The 24904-nt window shown below is 42.4% G+C and overlaps 1 protein-coding gene across 2 annotated transcripts in view; it reads right to left on the minus strand.

Annotated features, from left to right (window-relative positions):
• Positions 1–22651, minus strand: part of Txndc11 (thioredoxin domain containing 11) — a 78668-nt gene extending 56017 nt beyond the window's left edge. Inside the window, exons 1-4 of one of the 2 annotated variants that reach the window (XM_005349318.3) lie at positions 22289–22651; positions 16714–16930; positions 12167–12264; positions 6395–6524 (exon numbers count right to left, since the gene is read on the minus strand). In XM_005349318.3, coding sequence (XP_005349375.1) covers positions 6395–6524; positions 12167–12264; positions 16714–16930; positions 22289–22539 — 696 coding nt within the window. In that variant the 5' untranslated portion in view covers positions 22540–22651. Of the gene's footprint in view, positions 1–6394; positions 6525–12166; positions 12265–16713; positions 16931–22288 lie in introns of those variants that run through there. The other variant, XM_026780174.1, reaches the window with a different exon arrangement.
• Between the last annotated feature and the right edge of the window lie 2253 nt (positions 22652–24904).

A 24904-nucleotide genomic window follows, 5' to 3' on the forward strand; every position in this document is an offset into this window, starting at 1 on the left:
ATGGACGCAGGTTAGAATCTTCCCGGTAAGCCACCACCTCATGGTGCTACACACATTAATAGAAATGGGTTAATCAAGATGTGAGAGTTAGCCAGGAAGAGGCTGGAACTAATGGGCCAGGCAGTGTTTAAATGAATACAGTTTCCATGTAATTATTTCGGGTGTAAAGCTAGCTAAGTGGCAGGACGCAGCCCACAGCTCCTCACTACAGAGTGGTGCTTCAATGTGGTTAACTAACTCCACGTAAAACCTAAGAGGGCTTAAAAAGGAATCCTATACACAGAGTTTAACACAGCTTTTTGTTGTTTCCTAGGGCGTGCTGCAGAGAGATTTCCTGTTTCAGCAATAGCTGGCAGAAAAAAAGCCGCACCTTTTTAAACACGCCTTCCTGGGCCCTGCCGCAGGAGCAAACTTCGGCAATGGAGCATTTCTGGGCCTGGACATTTGCGTGCCCACTCGGGGTTGGGAACAAAGTAGCTGAGACCATGCCCGTGGCTCAGCTCTTCCTGCCTGGGTAGACAGTGGGATCAGGTCTACTAGAAAGTGGCAGTTTTGAATTTCTGGGTTGTACCACCATCACGTTCTCTGTCTGGCTCCTGCGGGAGACAGCACTTGAATGGAGTTTTGGAGTAAAGTGCTACGATTTGTTTGATGGTAACTACACTCGTTGTGTGCCTAAAAGGGGGACATTGCATGCTGCAGCTCAGAGGCACAAGCGGCTCTGCCATGCTAGTGGTGCAATGTGCAAGGCTCAGAGGCACAAACGGCTCAGCCATGTTGGACTGGGCGGGGCAAGCCTGTTTTTGACCTAGGAATGTCACAGCTTAGATTCTTAAGTGCTTAGTGATTTAAAACTGCAAAGCAAAAATGATCCTGGATAGTAAAATTACAGATTCACAATAGGACAGATTCAGACATAAAAGACCTCTAAATGGGTCATAATGTTGGATGAGTGTAGGTAGGCTTGGGAGAGAGAAGAAAAGAATATAGAGAATAAAGAAAGGCCTTAAAAAAGGGTAAAGTCTTTAAAGAGACAGAGTACAGATTAAAAGAAATAAAGAAAAAAAGCCACATAAAAATGGAAAATTCAGAGAGTTTGGATTTTGTATATTGTATTTTCTTTGAACTTTTTTTTAAATATTTATTTATTTAGTATACAATATTCTGTCTGTGTGCATGTCTGCAGGCCAGAAGAGGCTACCAGACCTCTTTACAGATGGTTGTGAGCCACCATGTGGTTGCTGGGAATTGAACTCAGGACCTTTGGAAGAGCAGGCAATGCTCTTAACCACTGAGCCATCTCTCCAGCCCCCTTCTTTGAACTTTTTGACTGTGAAGGAGCTAAGTACAGAGAGACATTTCATTGTGTAGGCTGCTAAGCTGATCCAACATGAATGTTCTAAAGGTATCATGACTTCCAAATTTGGGTCTAAGGATATGATGCTTTGGAAAGGGTCTTCTTTTATTTTCACAGAGGATGAGACCAAATGGATTGCTTCTATCCCAGTATGGCATGATAGACCTCGCCCTCCTGAAAGGTTGCTGTGAACACCCTCAAAAAAAACTTAGGGTTTTTCATGACAATGAGACACGTCTGCTCCTGGCAGCACCAATCTACTTCGAGAGGAAGATGGGCATCAAAGAGGCTCCTTATGGAGTTGGTTAGCCATTTGGGCAAGAAACTGCTCTTGCCTGGACTGTTGTATAAACTGGATACAAAGAACCCACAGAGAGAGGACTGCTGAACTTGCCTAAAGGTGAGATGGTCTTTTGGGGTTCCTGATTCATAAGAGTCTGCGAGACATTCTGCAGGACACAAAGGAAAGTGACTGAACTGTGTTTGAATTTTCCTGCTTCGTGGAAATGTCTGCTGGATACTATGGGCCTGTAGGCTGAAGATAGATGCCCCAACAGTACAAAAAAAAAAAAACTTTGGGTGACTGTCCAGACAGCAAGCTGTCATTTCTAGAGTTTTGGAAGTTGCTTACTTCTTGTTTACTTACGTAATATTATATCCTTCTGGAGTCTTTGATGGACTTGAAGAATGGATAGTTATAGTTTTCCTTAGTTATGATAAAAGATAAAATAGATATAAATATTGCAACTGTAATTCTTGCTTGATAACTGTTTTGCTATATGTAATTTTACTATGTTAAAGTGAAAACCTTTCTTTTTTTTAAACAGAAAAAGGGGAAATGATGTAGGTGGGTCTTCTTTCTATGTGTTGCTTTCATTGCTTAATTAATAAAGAAACTGCTTAGCCTGATAGGTCAGAACATAGGTGGGTGGAGTAGACAGAACAGAATGCTGGGAAGAAAGGAAGTGAGGAAGACACCATAGCTCTCCTCTCCATGATGGACGCAGGTTAGAATCTTCCCGGTAAGCCACCACCTCATGGTGCTACACACATTAATAGAAATGGGTTAATCAAGATGTGAGAGTTAGCCAGTAAGAGGCCAGAGCTAATGGGCCAAGCAGTGTTTAAATAAATACAATTTGTGTGTTGTTATTTCGGGTGTAAAGCTAGCCGTGCGGGAGCTGGGCAGGAACACAGCCCGCTGCTCCTACTACACAAATCCCCAAAGATTCCTAGGCCTCTTATCATCCCACTTAATTTTAAAACAATTTAGTTTTTTGAACTTCTAATAATAATAGCCAGGTGGTGGTGGCTTATGCCTTTAATCCCAGCACTTGGGAGGAAGAGGCAGGCGGATCTCTGTGAGTTCAAGGCCAACCGGTCTACAAGAGCTAGTTCCAGGACAGCCAAGGCTATACAGAAAAACCCTGTCTCAAAAAACCAAAAAACATAAAATAAAATTAATAGACATGCTAAATAATTCATCTTAAGTTAATTACAGAAATTCACTAAAAGGTTTACAAACTATTTTGGGACAAATATAAAAGTTCTAAATAACAATACTGTTGGTATTTGGTAGGAAGGTTGTAAGGTAAAATCGAATTATTTTGTTCATGAGCTTTAAAAATAAAGCACTTGATATGGAGGCGACCAATACCTGAGAGATGATACCTTAAAAAAAAAGAAAAGAAAAGAAATGCTAAAATTAGAAGACATAAAACCAGTTAAAATTTCATCCTACTCCTTTTTCAATCAACTTCAAGGCACCAAAATGACTATGACCCACAATCTGTTTGACTATGTTGTCCATAGTAATAAACCACATCTGTCTGTAAACAAAAAGGCAGGAAGAGCTATCTGAGAATAAGTAGGAATAACTTCAGGAAGCTCAATCTAACAGGCTTGCAAGGACATGACTAAAGCTCTCTTATTCCTCTCTAGTGTCCCTGGGTAAGTTCACTGCAGCTTCTAGCTACACACATAAGGTATAAGTTAGCATTGTGCTAGTGTTTATCTAGGAAGAAAATCCTAGATCCCATCATCTTATTCTTGTTAATTATCATACATGGGCCATTCTCCATTCTCAGAATAAATACTGAGAACTCAATGTGATGGTTTGAATAAAAATGTCCCCCATAGGCGCATAGGGAGTGGCACTACTACTCAGCAGATCAGGTTGGCCTTGAACTCAAGAGATCCACCTGCCTCTGCCTCTCAGGGCAAGGTTTGTGCCACCATGCCTGGCTCATAAAACATTTTAAAAGAAAAAAACAATCAATGCAGCAGAAAGCTGGAGATGTAACTTAGTTGGCAGATTGCTTGCTTTGGGTAAATCCTGTAATTAAACATGTAAAAAATGTTGAGGCATGCCTGTAAGCCCAGAACTAAGAAGGTAGAGGCAGGAGGATCATAAATTCAAAGTCATCTTTTGTTACACAGAAAGTCTGAAGCCAGCCTAGGTAAGAGTCAAATTCTGCCTCAAAATAAACAACAACAAAAAGCAAACAAACAAAACTTTCCTTTGGATATAAGTCTCTGACAAAACTGCCTTCCTCCTCCCCTATTATCAGGTGCAGAAATGATCAGTGTCTGCCACATATGTATTGGAAGGTTCACAGGAACTTTATGCTATGTGTTGCATTTCTTTCTCTTTAAAGAGTGAAAATATGAATAAAAAATTGGGCAAAGTACTCTACAAACATCCCAATAGAGAAAAACTGAAGGACTGTGTGAGTCAGTCTTTGCAGATCACTTTATCATCTTAATTATAAAAACAATTTCTTAAACATGAATAAAAAAATCCCAGTATTATTAGTATGACATTTAAAGTCTTGACAACAATCCTAATGCTCAGAATTTTCTCCATATTTTTTTATTTTTATTGCTTTATAAATAATACCATTCAAAATTTCCACTTTCTCCCCTCTCTCCATAATATTTTGAGAGTGTTTCTCTCCACCTCCCCTCCCCCGTGTGTGTGTGTGTGTGTGTGTGTGTGTGTGTGTGTGTGTGTATTGCGGGGGTTGGAGACATGGTTTCTCTGTGTAGCCTTGGCTGTCCTGGAACTCACTCTATAGACCAGACTGGCCTCGAACACACAGAGATCCACCTGCCTCTGCCTCCAGAGTGCTGGTGTTAAAGGTGTGCCCCATCACAGCCCAGCTCCCAAAGATTTTTTTTTACTTAATTTTAGTAAAATTTTAGAGATGTTGTCTCATCTAGACTATTTCTATTTTATAAATGAGAAAAATTAAGGCTTAAAGGAATTAAGCCATCAGCCCAAGCTTTGACTTAAGCATGGTATCAAATTTTCACTATTTTGGAGAACTCCCTCCAGTGACTCCAGGTGCTAACCTAGGGGAGTGCTGAAGAAGAAAGACAGCTGTGGGTTTGAGGACAGCTTGGGCTTACTTGGCAAATAACTACTAGGCCAGTCAGAAGTAACTGTTAACCCTACTACCAAGACTCTGCCTTAAAACAAAAATAAAAACACTGACACCATTTCAAATCCTAAAACAGCTTGGGAGGTTAAGAAAAGAAATCACTGGCCCTAGGTCAGACTCAGCTGTGTCTGTTTCAGGAGATCAAAATCCAGCTGGGATACATGAAATCCTGCCTCAAAAAAGAAAACCTAGGCACTAGAGAGAAGGCTCAGAAGTTAAAAGCACTTGCTACTTGCAAAAGACCAAAGCTTGGTCCCAGCACCCTGATGGACATTCACAACCACCTATAACTCTAGCTCCAGGGAATTCAGTGCCTTCTTCTGGCAATATTTGCTGGGTTTCTTTTTTTTTTTTAAGATTTATTTATTTATTTATTTATTAAGTATACAACATTCTGCCTCCATGTATGCCCGCACGCCAGAGGAGGGTGCCAGATCTCATTACAGATGGTTGTCAGTCACCATGTGGTTGCTGGGAATCGAACTCAGGACCTCTGGAAGAGCAGCCAGTGCTCTTAACCACTGAGCCATCTCTCCAGCCCCCAATATTTGCTGGTTTTAAAAGGGCTAAACTACAACAGACAAGAAAATCCAGGTACCTCACAGTGCAATACTATAGGGTCAAAGAATATTCTTAGAAATGAGTAGCTGCAGGCGCTGGACAGATGGCTCAGCAGTTAAGAGCACTGGTTGTTCTTCCACAACAATATGATGGCTCACAACCAACTATAATAAGATTTGGTGTCCTCTTCTGGTGTGCAGGCAGACATATAGGCAGAACACCATATACATAATAAAAAAAATCTTAAAAAAAAAATGAGTAGTTGCACAGAAACTATGAGCTAACTGTATATTTGAGTAAACTATGAGACAAGGCCAGTATTTGTTTAAAAATCACCAAACAAAACACAGACAAGATTTTCCAAGTATTCGAGTCTTTTAAAGCTTACCTGGCAGCCACCTTTATAACTAGCATCTCAAGATGCACTTTAGCTGGGGCTTCTCTATAAGGTGATTTTTTAAAAATTGTTTTTAATGGGAGGAAGTATATGTGCATGTGTGTGCAGTTGCCTGAGGAACCCAGAAGCATGAAATCTCCCAGAACTGGACTTACAGGCAGCTTCAAGCCACCTGAGGAGGGTGCAGGGAATTAAACTTGGGTCCTCTGAAAGAATAGTACTACATGTTCTTAACCCCTAAGCCAGCTCTTCAGCCACCAATGTAATTTTTTTTTATTTTATCTATTTATTACAAATATAGTGTTCTTCCAGCATGCCAGAAGAGAACACCAGATCTTATTGTAGATGGTTGTGAGCCACCATGTGGTTGCTGGGAGTTGAACTCAGGACCCCTGGAAGAGCAGTCAGTGCTCTTAACCTCTGAGCCATCTCTCCAGCCCCCAATGTAATTTTTTTAACTGCTGAAATCCAGGAGGCATATTTTTTAAAAGAATGAAAATGTCATAATGAAACCCACTATCTTGTACAATTAATATACACCAAAATAAAACAAAAACTAAAAACCACTTAATATAAACAATCCAGTTCAACCAAGTAAAAGGTCTCAGGAACAGAGGAGATAAGAAAGAAAGGTACCTCATAGTTTGAGAGAAAATCTAGCAATTCTGATTGAGATGGGATGTAGAGAAGTGGTTTCATCACCCGGCGAACAAACTTCTCAATGTAAACAGCACTCATGGGGCCTTTGTATTCGATTGGTCCAAAACTAGTACCAAAAAACAAACAAGCAAATAAATAAATGAAAACAATACACCATGCATTAAAATCATCAACACCACACAATGAAAACATCTTTGCTTTAACAACTAGTTCAGAGGCAAGCAGCCTGCTTTGCTCAGAAGGTGAAAAGAGAACCAGCATTTTAGGTAGGGAAGAAACAAGCACATCTATGCTGTCAACTTTAATCCACTGCAAATTAAAATCATTCTCTTCTCCAGAAGAAAAACTTAGTTTCTACTAAAAAAAGAAAAAGGTGGTTTGGAAACTAAGCACATGATAAAGAATTTCAGGATCTTTGCTATAACACTCAACACACATAGGCAGATGCCCTTTTCAAAGAAACTGAAATAAGAAACTTTGGCAGCTGACCCTCTCCCTACTAAAAAGTAATTACTAGTATTCCCAAAGGCACACAAACAAGGGATCACTAAGCAAATCTGACACCTGTTTAAAGTATCATTACAACAGGAACAAAATGGCAAGAGTGAAGTCAGGTGTCCCTTATGGCTATGCCTCAGCATGAATAGGAGCCTGGTCCAACTCTCAAAACAGTAACACCACTGGGTATCCTCCTGAGCTAATCAGAATTTCACCTGGCTGCCTCAATAGCCTCATCAAAAGTCTCTCAAGTCTCTCAGTGACCCACAATAAATACAAATGTTACTGAACGATGGGGGAGGGGCATGTGAAATTCAGAAATTCCATCACCTTTCTTTTCTCTACAGAGACTGACATTAAGTTTACTGTTCACAGAAGCAATACACAGAGCTCAGGAAAGAATTACATATATGCTGTACTCACAATGGTGTGACATAATTAAAAAAACTCAAACACATGAGATAAACACAATTCTTCAGTGCACACTACAGAATATGATATCAAAGAAATAGAAGTGTGAAAATAGTAAGGTAAGCACAGCAGGAAAACAGAAGTAAGAATTCCACCAACTCAAGAGGCCAGGCATTGTGGAGCACACCTTTAATACCAGAATTTGGGGGCTGGAGAGATGGCTCAGCGGTTAAGAGCATTGCCTGTTCTTCCAGAGGTCCTGAGTTCAATTCCCAGCAACCACATGGTGGTTCACAACCATCTGTAAAGAGGTCTAGTGCTTCAGGCATAATGCAGAAAGAATATTGTATACATAATAAATAGATAGATAGATAGATAGATAGATAGATAGATAGATAGATAGATAGATAAATAAATTTAAAAACAAAACAGAATTTGGGAGGCACAGACAGGTAGATAAGTTTGAGGCCAGCCTGTTCTACATAGTGAGTTCCAGGCCAGCCAGGACTGAATAGAAAATATTTTTTTAATTAAAAAATAAATTTAATTGCTACCATAACTATCAATTATCAACAGATTTTAATTTGAAAGACAAAAATAAGGCCATATATGGTAGTGCACACCTTTAATCCCAGGACTCAGAAAGTGGAGGAGGGCAAAGTAATCTATGTATCTGTATCAAATCTAAGGCTATCCTCAACTACATTAGAACCTGTCTCAAACATACTATGAAAGAATGAATGAGGGAATGAATGAGTGAGGAAAAAAAAATCAAGAAATCATTTGATAACATGTTTTGTCCAGCAAAAAGGAGCCCATCTGCTGGGAGTTGGTGGCACACGCCTTTAATCCCAGCACTCAGGAGGCAGAGGCAGGTGGATCTCTGTAAGTCTGAGGTCAGCCTGGTCTACAAAACAGGTTTCAGAACAGTAAGGACTGTTATCCAGAGAAACCCTGTCTCATAAAACAAAACAAAAAAGAGCCAATCCATGTAGAAATCTCATCTATTTAAGGCATGAAGTGTAGAAAGAGAAACTACAGCCATCAGCGTAGAATGAGCCGGTCTAGAGCTCCTGTGTGAGCAGGGTGAGAATCCATTTCCATGCTCCAAACTCTGTTTCATCAACCCTGGGAGGACATCAATACAAACCCCAAAAGTCTGTCCCACAAAGCAGAAACCATTAGTTTAAGTAGCTACAAGATGAAGCATTACAGCAAGTGAGAGCAAACAGCAACAAAGGACATGAACAGCAGCAGAATCTGCTCAGCCATGAGACCCAATAGGACATGTGCAGGCACTGTAAGCAGAAAAAGCTTTTGAATACTAGGAGAGCCCAAAAGCATTCAGCTGATGGACGAATCATATAAGGATGTATGCACATGTATAAAACTGAGGCCTCTAGACTCTCAGAACATGGAAAAGTATATCTGGGAAGTTCCTGTGGCTCAGCACTGCTGTACACTGGATACTAAATGATGAAATGAACAGAAAGGCAAAGCATCAGGCTAAGATGAAGGATGAGCATTTCAAAGCCCCTATGCAGAATACCAAGGTACTGGGTAGGTACCCACCTTTTTAAACAGAACCTCACATAGTAGCTGAGGCTAGCTTCAGACTCACAGCAATCTGCCTCTCGGCCTAAATAGTTCTGAGTTTAAAAACATGCAGCACAACACCTAGCTTAGACTATTTCACTTTAACGGCTACAGAAGCTGAGGACACAGACAGCTCATGTGTTATCATGTGTTTTCATCACACATCTCAAAATGACCATCCTAATTCAAGGGACTGCTCATTTTAATGTCACATCAAGTTAAATCTACCTCTGGCATCCTCCAAGTTTTAACCACCCCACTGGGCATCTGTGTCCTTTTTCCAAAGCCAAAGAGTGACAGAGGGACCTAAGTAGAACAAGTGTACCATCCCCTGCAGCACAATGGTTTCTACTGACCTCTACAAGGAAAGAATCAGGCCTGAGATGGTCACTGGGAGTGTCCCTTATGTTTAAGAGGAAGAAACCACTGGACAAGAAGCAGAGTGGAGAAATCCAAAGCAATTTAAATGGCTACCAAAAGAAGATAGCTTGTTCCTTAGGTGAATATTAAACCACAATCATTTGATATACAATGGAAAATTTGAGGATAGAAAAGGTAGTCTTGACTAAATAACATCAATGTTCCAATAAAACCCTGTGTGACAAGAGTTTATGTTAAAGCAGTGGAACTGGGATGGAATGGGATAGAGACCAGTTTGCTGATGATTGCTGTGAGACCTACTAAGACCAGGAGGGGCATGTGGAAGGGAGGGAAACCCTAAAAATAAAGCTCTCACTAGTCAATTCCCACTTGTCCTTTCAGACTTTAAGCCAATCACAGAGAATGAAACCTAAATTCCATCTTCTGCCCTAGGAGGCTAAAGTTAGAAGATCATCAATTCGAGACTAGTCTGGGATACAGATTGAGACCATCTCAAAAATTAAAATTTATAACTAGGTGTGGTGGCGCATGCCTTTAATCCCAGCACTAAGGAGGCAGAAGCAGGACAGTCTTTAAATTCAAGGCCAGCTTGGTCTATATAGTTAATTTCCAGAACAGCCAGGGCTGCATAATGGGACCCTGCCTCTAAATAAATAGCCCAAAGTCAGATTTTTTCAAACAGCACTTAACTTCCATATTAGGGTCTTAGCATGTCTGCAAAACCAAACATTAACATATATATGGTAAAAGCAAACAGCTTAAAGCCAAATGTGTGACATATATCTATTACATGAGCACTTTAGGAGAAGCTGAAGCAGGATTACTACGGTCTAGGCCAGCCTGGGTTATACAGTGACTATAAGGCCAGCCTATACGACAGCATGAGACCCCTTATCTGACAAAGCAAGTCATGGTGGCGAACACCTTTATTTAGCCCCAGTACTAGGGAGGTAGAGGCATGTAGATCTCTGAGTTCCAGGCAACCCTGGTCTACATGGTGAGTTCTAAGACAAGTCAGGACTGCACAGTGAGATCCTGTTACACCCCACAAATAAATTAATGAATAAATGAATAAATAAATAAATGGGTTGGAGAGATGGATCATGGTTAAGAGCACTGTCTAGTCTTCCCTCGCTAGATTTTATTCCCAGCACCAACATGGTGGTCCAGAATGTCCTGTAGTTCCAGGGAATCTGATGCTTTCCTTGACTACCTTGAGCTCCTGTATGCACATGGTACATATACAAAGACTCAAATGCACACACACACACACGATGGATCGATGGATGGACGGACAGGTAGATAGGTAGGTAAGTAGTCTTAGGCCTAAAGAGATGGTTCTGCAGCTAAGATGTAACTGCTTTTGTAAAGGATCAGAGTTTGGTTTCCAGTACCCATGTTTGGCAATTTATAACTGTCTAAAACTGCAGATCCAGAGAATCGACACCCTCTACTGTTCTAGGTGAGCACCTGCACTTACATACACTCATACCAATAGAAGGGCACACACACACACATACATACGTAACTAAAGATAAAGATTAAAAAACAACAAGAGATAGCTTAAAATAAAAACCACCAGGTGGCAGTGATGCACACCTTTAATCCTAGCACACAGTGGGCAGAGGCAAGCAGATCTCTGTGAGTTTGAGGTCAGCCTGGCCTACAAAGTGAGTTCCAGGACAGCCAGTGCTGTTACACGGAGAAACCTTGCCTCAAAAAACAAAATAAATAAATAAATTCTAAAAACCATAGGTAGTTTGTCACTTTTAGCAAAATTAACGTAACTGGAGATCAAAAAATGCTGAAACTTTCTTTAGAGTTTCTACCCTCTGTCACTTCTGAGTTGCAGACATAAAATTATGGAGTACTAGTAATTCTCTTCCTAACTGAAAGAATTGGTACAACATTCCCTCCCCTTTTTCTGCAGTACTAGGGACTAAACCCAGGTCACCTATGTTAGAAAGTCACTTTACTACTGAATTAATATTCCCAGCTATTTAGATGGCTGATTGAAATAGGGTTCAAATTGTCCAAGTTGGCCTCAAAAAATCATCCTGCCTCAGCCTCCCAAGTAGCTTAGATTATAGGCATGTGCCACCATACATGGCAAAAGCTATTATCTTGAGCATGCTACACTACCAGGTTAACAGAATGAGGGACAGGGTGTACTTCCACACTGCATAACACTTTTGGATAGCTAAAATGGACAGCCATACAATGGAGTAATTGCTATAACATACACTGATGCTCACAAAAGTGTGAAAGAACAATTTAGGAAATAACATTACAACTAGAGGGCTGACATACACATTCACAGGAAAAGACAATCAAAACACACTGCTTGCTCATGACTGACACAATTATCAAATCCCTTTACATTTTTTAAAATTTATTTTTGCCTATCTGTATTTTCTCAATTTTCTACATTGACTATCTAATAATTATATGTATATATAAAAATTAACCAAAGTGCACTGGTAAACTGATAAGTATAAGTGGGGCTGAAAATACCATTGCAAGTCCTTACTACTGTGGGACAATGGTTTCTACCCTGTCAATCATATTTTAGTAAAACGCTGATTGGCCAGTAGCCAGGCAGGAAGTAGAGTCGGGGCAACGAGAATTCTGGGAGAGGAAAGCTCAGTCTAGAGTGGAAGCAAGGTGTGACTCCCTTGCCAAAAAAGGTACCAAGCCACATGGCTAACATAGACAAGAATTATGGGCTAAGTTATAAGAGTTAATAAGAAGCCTGGGCTAACAGGCCAATCAGTTTATATTTAATGTAGACCTCTGTGTGTTTATTTGGAACTAAACGACTGTGGGAACAGGGCAAGACAGAAAACTCAGTCAATACCTTACCTTCGATGATACAGATGTATTACAGGAAAGTAAAAGAAATGCTTCTGTTTTCTGCATTTTCCCTGGTTCCACCAACAATTAATTGCAACAAACAACACCTGCAAAGGCAAAGGTTTCATATGACTATGAATAGCAACTCAACAGTTACCAAGCCTTACAACTGTAGAAACAGAACAGAAAATATTAAACAAAAACCAAACCAACCCTGTTTCAAACTTTTGTTTTGCTTTTAGTTTTTCAAGACAGGGTTTCTCTGTATAACTGTTCTGTTTGTCCTGAACTTGCTTTGTAGATCAGGCTGGCCTAAAACTGCCTCCCTAGTGCTGAAATAAAAGGTATGTACCACAAGGCTCTGTTTCAGGTTTTTTTGTTTTTGGTTTTTTGGTTTTGTTTTTTTGTTTTGTTTTTTTTTGGAGGAGGGTGTGCAGTTTCAAGACAGGGTAGCTCTGGCCTCTGGTTGTTCTGGAACTAGCTCTGTAAACCAGGTTGGTCTTGAACTCACAAAGACCTGTGTGCCTCTGCCTCCTGACTACAAGCATTAAAGGCATGCGCCACCAAGGCCCGACTATTTCAAGCTTTCTAAGGTGACATTTACCAATAAAATAAAACATAGGCCTAAGTGGTAGCTCATAACTATAATACCAACATTGGGGCATAGGAATGAGGGGTCGGGGTGAGGGAACTGACTCAGGTGAATTGTCATGAGTTACATACGGGCTAACTTGGTCTACAGAATGAGATGTCAAATACGAGAAATGGGGGCTGGAGAGATGACTCAGAAGGGTAGTAGCTGCTCTTCCAGAGGACATGGATTTGATTCCCAGCACCCACATGGTGGCTTACAACTATCTGTAACTCCAGTACCTCCACCCCAGTGCTCTCTCCTAGGGCATAAAGGCATGTGGTATACAGACATACATGTCCATACCATGCCTAGCTGAAGGAAATATCTTAGATGGGAGCTAGGGATGTTGTTCAGTGTTAGGGCATTAGCCTAACATTTGAAAGACCTTGAGCTGAGATACACACGCACACAGGCATACTCGTAGAGGACAGAGGAGTCAGAGGATAACCTGTTCTCCCATTGCGTAGGCCCTGGGGATTAAACTCAAGTCCTTAGGCTTGGTGCCTTTCTTTACCCACTGAGCAATCTCTTCAGGCCCAGGCCAATGACTATTTTAAAGGGTAATAAAGATAATATTTAGGCCATGTTCTAGAAGGTTAGTACTAAACAGTAAAAACATGGATTAAATATACATTTAAAAGTAGATGTTGAGCAGGGTGGTAGTGGTGCATGCCTTTAATCCCAGCACTTGAGAGGCAGAGGCAGGCGGATCTCTGAGTTCAAGGCCAGCCTGGTCTACAGAATGAGTTCCAAGATAGGCAGGGTTACAGAGAAACCACATCTTAAAAAGTCAAAAAACAGAGTTAGGCCTGGAGAAATGACTCAGCAGTTAACTGCTCTTCCAGAGGACCCAGGTTTGGTTCCTAGCACTCACATGGCAGCTCACAAGATCTGAAAGCAGTTCCAGGAGATCCAATGCCCTATGGCTTCTATGAACACAGGGTACTCATGTGGTACAGGGAAAACACTGCATACACATAAAACAAAAATACTTTGCCTATTTCTGCCTGCAAACTCAGCCCAAGTACTCAACTTAGTAGGGACTTCTAAGTAGGGACTTAGTAAGACACTTCAGTGTTTTTAGGGCCCATTTCTTTTTTTAAAATTTTTAGTTTTTATGTATGTATTTATGTCTGTGTAAGTATATGTTTTGTGTATGTGTGTGCACGCCCCCCTGAAGGCCAGTACAGGCAATTGTGACCTCTGGAAGATTAGCCAGTTAGTTCCCTTAATCACTGACTCACCTCTCTGGCCCATTAGTCCATTTCTAAGGGACAAAAAGCAACATTTATTATCTATGGCTGGTGTCTCATTTTCTTCACTTAAAAATAGGGCACAATCTACCATCTGCTAATTTGACTAAGCAATATGGCTCAAATGATTTTTGTTTGTTTCTAAAAATAAACTCACTGTCTTTTCCCTACTGTGCACACAGAACCACAAGCTCTCAATTTAGGAGGAACTGAAAAGAACACATCTGGTCACTGTGTCACTGTGGGAGCTTAACAGACCGCTAAGCCCTTGAAAGCCAGAGGCCCTGTTTAAGAAAAGCACGAGTAAAATAAAAAACTGTTGTAAAGACGAGCATGGTACCTGGCACACAAGAATAGTGCTGTTACTATTTCATGATTCGGGACACACTGCTTAAACCAGCCACAAACAACACCACTTTAACATGAAACTCAACAGATTTCCCCTTTGCTTCCTACAGGGGAGACAGACCCCTGCTCTCCAATTCAGAGAGCTGGGGAGTGGCGGGGAAAGTGGTGCTTTCTTTCATGCTTATAAACTGCATGCTTGCCCCGGGCTCCCTTAGAATTCCTGCTTCCTCTCTGAAAAGTTGATATTTTTATCCAGATGCTCCTGTCGCTACCTCTAAATATGAACAGTGTAAGAAATGTACATGGTATACTTTAAGGTATAAAATAGTTTTAAGTCAGGCGGTGGTGGCACACACCTTTAATCCCAGCAATTGGGAGGTAGAGGCAAGCAGATCTCTGTGAGTTCGAGGCCAGCCTGGTCTACAAAGCGAGTTCCAGGACTAGATATATAGCTACTAGGAAAATCTGTCTCAAAAAAAAAAAAAAGAAAAAGAAAAAAATTTTTTAAAGGCTTCATGGAACTACTAGACAGGGCACCTAGGCACTATCTGTAATATTTCTTGTTTCTATTTCTTGTTTCTAGGAATAACAACCGAGAGTTCTGAATGAATTTTGCAACGCAGGGGCTCGCCCACCCAAGTTAGCTCAAATCATGCTTCTCTACTACAGGGCTTTTTGCTTGCTACAGTAGTTAGGCAAACCTCCTGAGAGATGTCCTGCAATATTCACAACTGCTCTATGTGTGCCAGAATCAACCTGTTAGCTTACAGTATTTTCAAATGCCTGCCTAGCACTGATGCTGGAATGTCTGGTTTGTTACATTTCAAACCCAGAGTCTAAGCCCATCTTGCATGTGAAGATGGCTGTTATGTTCATGGAAGGTCTCAGGAATGAAACTGAGGCAGAAAGCTCTCTATCTAGTTCAGAACTTCAGGGGCTGCCTCCTATTGTGAACAGTCAGTAATCACGTCAATGTGAGATCGGAGTCACCAGCTCATCACTTCTCACCACAGGTCTACTTCTGTAACTGTCTCAGTCACAGTGACTATATAAAGCATAATGCTTTGCCCATGTAGCCACAACTAAAATACCTAAAATTTAGCTAGAAGTTACTTTTCCATTTTCCCACTACCTCTGTTACAATTAGTACACTAAATTACTTTAAAATTCTATGAATAGGGAAGCTTTGTCAAATATGAGCTGCCTCACAGACAGAAGGGGTATCATAAAATATCATTTTCAATCTGTGTGCAGTGGCGCACACCTCTAATCTTAGCACTTGGGAGAATGAGGCACAAGTATCAGGAATTCAAGGCCAGCCTTCACCACTCAAAACACCATCTCAAAAACTAACTAGGGCTGGCAACTGGCTCAGCAGTTAGAAGCGCTTGCTGCCCTTTCAGAGGATGGGGATTCAGTTCCCAACACCCGCCTGGTAGCTCACAGCCATCCATCTCTAACTCTAGTTATAGGAGATATGACTCCATCTTCTGACCTCCATACACATGCAAACAAAACACTCATAAACATAAAATTTTATATATATGTGTGTGTACATATTTTTTTTAATTAATCAAGGGACCAGTGAGATGGATCAGCAAATAAAAGCACTTGCCACAAAACTTGGTGACTTGTGTTTAATTTCTAGAAACCACAGAAAGGCAGAAGTTGAACTCAAGTCATCAAACATGGTGAAACGTACCTTTAGTCTTTTTTGGCTGTGTGTTTGTTTTTGTTTTTCAAGACATGATTTCTCTGAGTAGTCCTTGCTGTCTTGGAACTTAAGGATCTATCTGCCTGCCTCTCCCTCCCAAGTGCTGGGATTAAAGGTATGTGCCACCACATCTAGCAACTGTTAGTCTTATTAAACATAAAATTTCCTGTATAAATATTTAAGTAGTTGGCTACAAGGGAAGAGAGAATTGACTCCTGCAAGTTGTCCTCTAACCTCCAAATTTGCACCATGACCTTATACCACTTACAACATAAAAGAGATAACAAGCCACATAAGCTAGTCATCAGAGAGCTCTACTAGGACTCTTGGGCTCTACTCTACCATCTCAGGTGTGCTATAATATGCAGACTGGTATAGTGAGTGAGCACACAACTCCTTCTGAAGCCAAAGAACTGATTCCCATTCTTGCCACTCTGACCATCATGACAGGACCCTTCCTGCGTCTTCATGGGCTTTTTACCTGACAAGGTCTCCTGGAGTTCACCTAGACATCACTGCCAGTCTGGCACAATTTCTCTGAGGGGCCATACTCTCTGATACACAGACTTGACAGTCACTTGCTGCTTGGGTAGAAGGTATGCATTACCTGATCTGAAAGCCGGCTGGCTGCCTGTTCAATTTCTGCCCTGGCAGCGATGGACTGGCCACACCACGGAGCATAGAAGAACAGCAGAACTACCTCAGAATCCCGGCGAACATGCTCTGCATAGTCCAGCTGCCCCTGGAAGAGGTCAAGGACTGGGGACCTCGAGGAGAAAAAGCTGACAGGCGGCTTGGCTGGTATTATCACATCTTTTGCTCGACTAAAAAAGAGTAAACACAAACAAGATTTGTCAGCTTATTTTTGTCTTCCATTATAGCTTTGTGTGGAAGGACAAAGACTTGTTTTGTTTTGTTTTGTTTTGGGGGCGTGTTCCAAGTCAAGGTATCCCTATGCAGCCCTGGCTGTCCTGGAACTCACTCTCTAGACCTGGCTGGCCTCAGACTCAAGAGATCTGCCTGTCTCTGCCTTCTAAGTACACCACCACCACCCGGCCTTTTTTTCCCCCTTAAAGGCCTCTTTTGAGTAAGAAAATAAGTTTGAAAGTCAGTGCCCTGAAATAAAAAGCAATACATTATGCTAAGGAAACACCTGGCTGGGGCAGTGCAGATTTTGGGTATTGTCGTGCAGGTGTGGGCTAAGAGAAGAATGATCCATGGTCTCACTACCCATAACCCCAAGTTCTGCCTCTTTGCAGCGTGACTTTTCACAAAAGTCACTTATCTCCAAGCATTGCTGCTACCTGCTCTAATGCTCAAAAAGTGAGGAATCCATAGAGACACAGGCTGGAGCTATCAGTATTTGTGCAGTATACACATGATGGCCAAAACTTCTAGTATATGTGTAATTAGCGAATCAGTCTTTGCAGAACTCAAAGCAGTTGCCCATTGAAAACCTGAATAGGTATCAATGATGTGGAGGACATATTTTAGTTTTCCAAATTCTACAAAGTGGAACACATCCGTCTGCCAGATTTCACTCATTGAGTGCTCTTTGGGTTACTTCCTGCAGGTAGTGGTATTTGGTTGTATAAAGAACAAGTAGAACATCACTAGTCAGTTCCTATAGCAGACACTTACTGTTGAGTCCACTTTTAGAAAACATCATTTATTAAGTGAAGTTGGCCTATACATATCTAAGCATTCAGGGAAAAGAAACGCTAACATAGACTTCTACATACAAATACCCAATGGTAGGAAAGACGAAGAATGAAGAACAAAGCAAGAGCCTTACCTAGGAAGCTTCCCAGTCAGAAGGGTCACAACTCTCCCACCAGGCACATGGGTACAATGCTAGAGTATAAAAACCTGAGCACAGTGCTCTAAAACAATACAGTAACCCAAAACAAAGTAAAAGACTAAAGAAGGAATAACAACAACACAGAAGGCACAAATGAAAACAGGAAGCAAGGAAAATCAACCATATCAATAATCACAATTAATTAAAAATAGATTAAGTCACTCAACTAAAAAGTGATTGCCAGTACAAAATAAAGTCCTAAAAGAGATATTTTTTAAAATATATCAGAAAGCATAGGCAAGAACAAGTGCCAGTCTGGACTACATAAGGATACCTAATTTCAAAAACCAAATAAATGAATGTCAGTAGTAAGCATAAAGGTTGGTATGATTCGGTCAGATGTGGTGGCACACACCTTTAAATTCCAGCACTCAAGGCAGAGGTAGGCAGATCTCTGTGAGCTCAAGGCCAGCCTGGTCTACAGAGTGAGTTCCAAGACAACCAAAGGTCTAAAGATCCACAAAGAAACCCTGTCTTGAAAAAAAAAAAAAAAAGGGCTGAAGTGATTCATCAGGTAAATATTCTTACAATTAATTAAATATTACTAAAAACTGAGAAAAAAAAACAAAAGCCAACAAAATGGGTTAGCAGGTAAAGGTGCCTGTCACCCAGGCTAAGGGCCTGGGTTCAAAATTTGAAATTCACATGGTAGGACAGAACCAACTTCTGGCACGTTCTCTGACAGCCATGCATTCTCCCACATAAATAAATAATGTTGAGGTAGTAGTAACTTAAAAAATACAAGAAGGAACTGGAGAGAAGGCTCCATGGTGAAAAGGACTGGCTGCTTTTGCAAAGGACACACATGCTGGCTTACAACCATCTGTATGTAACTCCAGTCCCAGGGGATTCAATGCTTTCTTCTGGCCTCTTCAGATACCATGCACACACACAGTGCACTTATATGCATGCAGGAAAACACTCATACACATAAAATATAAATAAATCTGTTTTTGAAAGAGCAAACAAAACCTAATACATAATCTGATTGAATCTCAAAATAATTATGCCAAGTAAAAAAAAAAAGCTAGATATCAGAGGCCATAATAGAATGCCAAAAAAAGGACTTCAAACTTACTTATTGAAACATTTCCTCACTGTGGCCTCTGCAGAGCTTTCTGCCTGTGGAGGATACTTCCCTAATATGAGAAGTAAAATCCTTGCACAACTATTCAAAAATCTGCCTGAGCAACTGCTCTTGTCCTTCCAACACAAGCAAAGGCTGCTGCCAAGGTACTTCCTTTCTAGAGGAAGAAGATGGCAAAGAAACAGGCATATAAACAATTAGTAATAAAAGCTACACAAAATGAGCACTGTTGTGGGAGAACTCAGTATGGAGATGTGGACACCACAGACTCTGACAAGGTGGTAATCAAGTACCTCTCAAGCTACGGCCTGAATGACAAGCAGGTAGATAGCAGAGGTGGACAGGGTCCTGTGAAGAAAAGTGGTACATTCTGAAGTGATCCGAAAGACTGTTCACTGGTGGATGTTCCTACTATTCAAATGCATGACTCATCAAGTGATGAACTGGGCATGGCAGCACACTTATAATCCCAGCATTCAGATGGGATAAGCAGAACAGTTAGGTTCAGGTCAGCCTGGGTTAAAGCAAGACCCTGACTCAAATACAAAGCCAGGGCTTGTTAAGAGCTCTCCAGTTAAGAATGGGCACTGTTCTTGCAAAGGATCCAAGTTCACTTCCCAGCACCCATATCCTCATATTGGGTGGCTCAGAGACACCTGTAACTCAAGTTCCAGGGTATCCAATGCCGCTGGGCTCTGTGAGCACTTGCTCTCATGTACACAAACCCACACAGATGCACACATATACATATACACATACACATAATGTAGATTTTTTTTTAAAAGCCAGGCATGGTTATAGGCATCTGAAACCCCAGCATTTAAGAGGTAAAAGTAATTTGAAATCATCCTGCTGAACGTGCTGGAGAGATGGCTCAGAGGTTAAGAGCACTGGCTGCTCTTCCAGAGGTCCTGAATTCAATTCCCAGCAACCACATGGTGGCTCACAACCATCTGTAGTGAGATCTGATGCCTGTATGCAGGCAGAACACTGTATACATAATAAAAAAATGAAAAAAATGGAATGAGAGGTAAGATTGGCTGGCCTTTCTATAAAAGAAAAAAAGAAAAAAAGAAAGAAATCATCCAGAACTAAATGGGATCCAGTCTCAAAAACAAAAGAAAAAAAACTGTATTTAGCATAAAATAATGCAATCTGAAGGAAATATGTGACATCAACTTATTATTTTTCACAGGTGTAGAGAAGTTCTTAAAGTTAAAATCCAGATAAAACACAAACCAAACAAACAGGAAAGAAAAACATGGCCCTCTGCTCTATCACAGTCCCTCTAGTTTTCGTGTCTCTCTCAAAATTTGCTTTACATTTTTTCAAAACTTATATTTAAATCAGACATTTCCTAAGATATTAATCTTTCAAAGCAGATACAAAAATCAAGAGTTGGTTGTGAACAATAAAGGCCTGTTTACAAAGAAGATGAACTTTACTGTGTCTGTGTGCATGATGTTTGTGAGTGTAGGCATTCCCAAGGAAGTCAGAAGACAACTTCTCAAAACTGCTCTCTCCTTCCTCTGTGAGTTCCAGGGTCAAACTCACCTATTAGGCTTGTGCAGTAAGTGCTTTGCCACTAAGCCTTATTGCCACCTTACAAATTCAATTCTTATATGAAACTTATACCTTAGCCTCCCTTCCAAAAGGCATACATACATGCATGCAGTTTTATTTTACACACATACACATCTCTCCCTTAAAGTCAGGATACAAGGAAAGCAAGCAGAATGGATGCATGGAGACTGAATGCCTATAAATAGATATGGCAAAGATAAGACGCTCAGAAATGCAGAATTCATTGTGGTTCAACTCCAAATCTACTTTCTTATATACCATCCACTCTAAACTCAGCTGAAGAGGACAGTCATTTATTTCAGACCTGGACGACAAATAAAATTAAATTTAAAAAAAGATCCTACTCTTCCTTAAGTCTCTGTCCTCATTAAAGATCATTAAAGTCATATGCTGTCTCAGATCAAACACTGAGCACTGTTTTCACAGCTGGACAAACTGAAGTGGATCAACTCCTTGAAGTGGGAGAAGGACTGTTTTCCTAATTTGAATCCTAGTGCCAACTTGCAATATTTCACTTTGTAAAATACTTTCTGTATTTCCTTCTAAAGACAATAAAAATAACATCTCAAAAAAAATCGAACTCCAGGCCAGGCATGGTGACGCACACCTTTAGTCCCGCAGTAGCACAGCACCTGGCCCACGGCAAACACTGAAAAACTAGTCTCTTTCCACTAAAACCTCAATCCTTTGACCCTTGACCACAGGGACCTCATCTTGTGTTCATTACACTCAATATGGGCCCAGATAAGACACCCACTGGACAGAAGGGTCAAAAGGATATGTTAAGTGACAACAGATTTTATAAACTGAAATTGTTGTCGAGAAGTATAACTGAAATATAAACTCTGTATTTATGTATTCTGTTCTATGGGAACATAGAAGAGGAACATTAGCGTCCATTCTTCCTACACTGAACTCCAGCCTACTAGGGCTTCTCCCAAGTTTCCGAAAAGACCAACTCTGTGCAGATTCCAGATCTCTGCACTTACCTGTACGGTAACAGAAAGTCTCTTCCAGCACTGGTCCCTTCCTTTCCTTCTTACAAGCTTCGAATGCCACTTTCTTACGAAAGCCTCTCTGCCCTTTCTACCCTCATCCTTCTATTTCCTACACAGCACTTACTAAGGTCTCTGAAGTGCTTGTTTACAATATATCACCTCAATGAAAATACTCAAGGGAACAGGGATTTTTGTCTTCCGCATTAACAAGTACTGAGTAGAAAGTGCGCATTGATTGTCATTACCATAAATGAGTGCCTGGATTCCCCAAAGCAACTAAGACTCCTAAGTGGCTTGCAACTCATTACACAGCAAGCATTCATTAAGGGAAATGGAACTGACGAGGAAACAGTATAGCCTCGGCAAGAATTGACATGTGCACCCCGACAGACCCCAACAGGTGAGAAGCAGTTCAGGAACACGGCCAAACGCCCTCGGTACAAAACTGATAAGGGGCAGCACCCTGAAAGGCCCCCATGCGGAACAGGGACAGCGGGAGACTGCGGCCCACAGGGAGTCAAGCCTGTCGCCGCTGACCAGTCAGACTTCCCCGCGGGAGACCTATGACCTCCGACCCGGAGACCCAGAGCTGACCCCGCGCTGCCGGGCTGGCGGAGCTCCGGCCATGAAGCCCGAGACACGGCAGCCTCACCTGCAGGTGAACTTGAGGGCGAAGAGCAGGGCGCAGCCAAGTGCCACGGCCCCGCACAGCAGCTCCGGCCGCCGGCGCGCCATGAGCGAGATGCCGCGCAAACCGCGGCGGAGCCGGCCTTCCGAGGAGGCCGCCGCCCCGGGCGGGCTGAGGGAGCCGGAGCCCTTGCGGCCGCCGCCGCCACCCTCGTCCTCGGTGTCGTCGCTGCTGCTGCTCCCACCGCCGCCGCCGCAGACTCTGCATTCCGACATTACATGCTCCCCGTCGCCGGCTTTATACTGCCGCTGCCGCCGCCTCGGGCCCGGAGAGCCGGCCCCGCACGTCGCTCCCGGACCTCGCAGGCGGCGGCGCCCGCTAACCCGGACCCTCCACGTCAGCGACACTTCGGAGACGCCCCGCCCACCGTCTCAGAGTCTGCGCGAACGCACGCTCCCCCGCCCCCAAAAGCCACGCCCCTGGGGCCACGCCCCCGGGTTTACGGAGTCTGCGCGGCTGCTCGCAGCACTCGCGGCCGCGTCATCCTTTTGCAGACCCCGCCCCACTTGTACGGACAGCTCAGTTTAGCAATCATTCAAACTCGACCCCACCCTCATCCGGCGACTGCGCAGGCGCTGCAGCCTCGTTCCCGGAAGCGAATTGGTGTTGCGTCCTAGCGGGTCTTCGGTTGGTCAGTCTTTTCGTGTACTGTTGCTGCACTTCTCTTCCGAGATTTCGGGGTCGAGACTGTCCCTAATGCTATGACCTGCAGACCCTGCAGAGCATAGATGCAGTTCACTGTCTCTGCTTTTCAGAAAGGGGGTGGGCGTGGAGAGGACTCAGGAAAGAGACGGGGGGCCGGCTTGCGCCGTAATAACGGGGCTTCCGCTATCAGGATTGGATGAAGCGACTCATAGAAAGTGATGAGTCCGTTTTAGTTACGTTCCAGAGCTTGAATCCACTGGGGAAAGATGACAGACTCGCCCAAATTATAATTAAATGAGCTTATTATTTGCAGCTAGCAGGGCGACAGCCTCAACGCCAAATCGGAGGCGTGCCGCCCTGCGGCGCAAGAGGGGGTAGAGGCACGGTTTTTGGAAAGTGGAGACCACAATTACCGTGTTTTTCCGTAATGTGCACCTGAATGAGAAACTGCTTCACTCCCCTCAGCTAGTGAAGAGCTGTCCTTTTTACTCCCTGTTACATCGCCATAAGCGGGTTTACAAAAGCCTGAGCAAGCAGTTAATTGGCTCACAGCAGTTTACAAACAATTCCGGGAGCAAGACAAGGAGAGTTGCTGGGAATTTAGAATGGGTGCTTGTCGCACAATAGAGCTTTCCTTAGCTATCACACTTTCCGGTAACTGCAATGTGCCCGGGTACTACCTCTCTTGACCATAGCCCTACTGGTCCATACTCAATACTCGTTTACAGGTGGAATGACAGGCTTAGAAAACTCACTTGGCCAAGGTCAGCAAGTTAGTGAAAAATTCTAAACCCAAGACCGGCTTCAACTGAGGGACCTAGCAATCCACTGTGCTCCGTGGTAGCAGTAATGATGTACAAGCAAAAAACAATTTGAGAGAAGTTGGGTATAATGGCTCATATCTGAAAGTCCAGCACTTGACAACTGCATCAGGAGGATTGCCTAGAGTTTGATTAAGATCTGGACTATAATATGAAACCTTGTCTTGAATAAAAGAGAAAAATATTATGGCCATATGATGTATGCAAAAAACTGAGGGCTTGGGGCTGGAGAGATGGCTCAGGTTAAGAGCACTGGCTACTCTTCCAGAGGTTCTGAGTTCAAGTCCCAGCAACCATCTGTGGCTCACAACCATCTGTAATGGGGTCTGGTGCCCTCTTGTGACCTGCAGACAGAAGCTCAGTATAGTGCAGTGCTGTGCTGTACTGTGCAATCATCAGGACCTAAGTTCAGATTTCACACCCACATACTAAGCCAGGCCTGGTCTTGCAAACACCTGTAACCCAGTACTCTGGAGACAGAATCACTGAAGTTTCCTGGCTTCTATTAGCTGGAAAAAAAATGCAGCTACAAGTTCAAGGTGAGAACCTGCCTTAAAGAAATAAGGCAAAGAGTGGTGAGGGCACCTCTGGCTCCCTCATGTGCACAAGTGTGAACACACATACACAGACTAAACTGTGGCTAAGAGCCCAATGTTGAGGTGATCCTACCCATGGCCTCTATCAGCTTTGGGACCTAAGTGCTCAGTAATTCAACTGTGCTGGTCAGCAAACTCCAGACCTTTTTAATGTGGGTATTGGAGCTCCAATCTCAAGTCCACACATAACTGTGTGACAAGTATCGGATATACTGAACCATCTTCCCAGTCCCTTCGTTTGTTTTTCTGAGACAGCCATTCTCCTGCCTCAGGCTCTATGTCCAACTCATGAAGACTTTGTATCATGACCCTACAGATTGGCATGCATTTCTTATAACTAACCCAAGAAGCCTGGACTCCAGTCTCTAGCTAAAAGGATGTCTGTAAGCTGTACCAATTCTTGGGGAATACTGCCTTTTCATTTCTCAATGGATTGTAGTCCCTGGACCTCAGTCTCAACAGTGAGGGTGTTATGCAATAGGTTTTCCCAAAGGACAAGCAGCCTTGGGGGGGGGGGG

This window comes from Microtus ochrogaster, chromosome 7 (genome assembly GCF_000317375.1).
Source record: "Microtus ochrogaster isolate Prairie Vole_2 chromosome 7, MicOch1.0, whole genome shotgun sequence".
Taxonomy (NCBI): Eukaryota; Metazoa; Chordata; class Mammalia; order Rodentia; family Cricetidae; genus Microtus; species Microtus ochrogaster.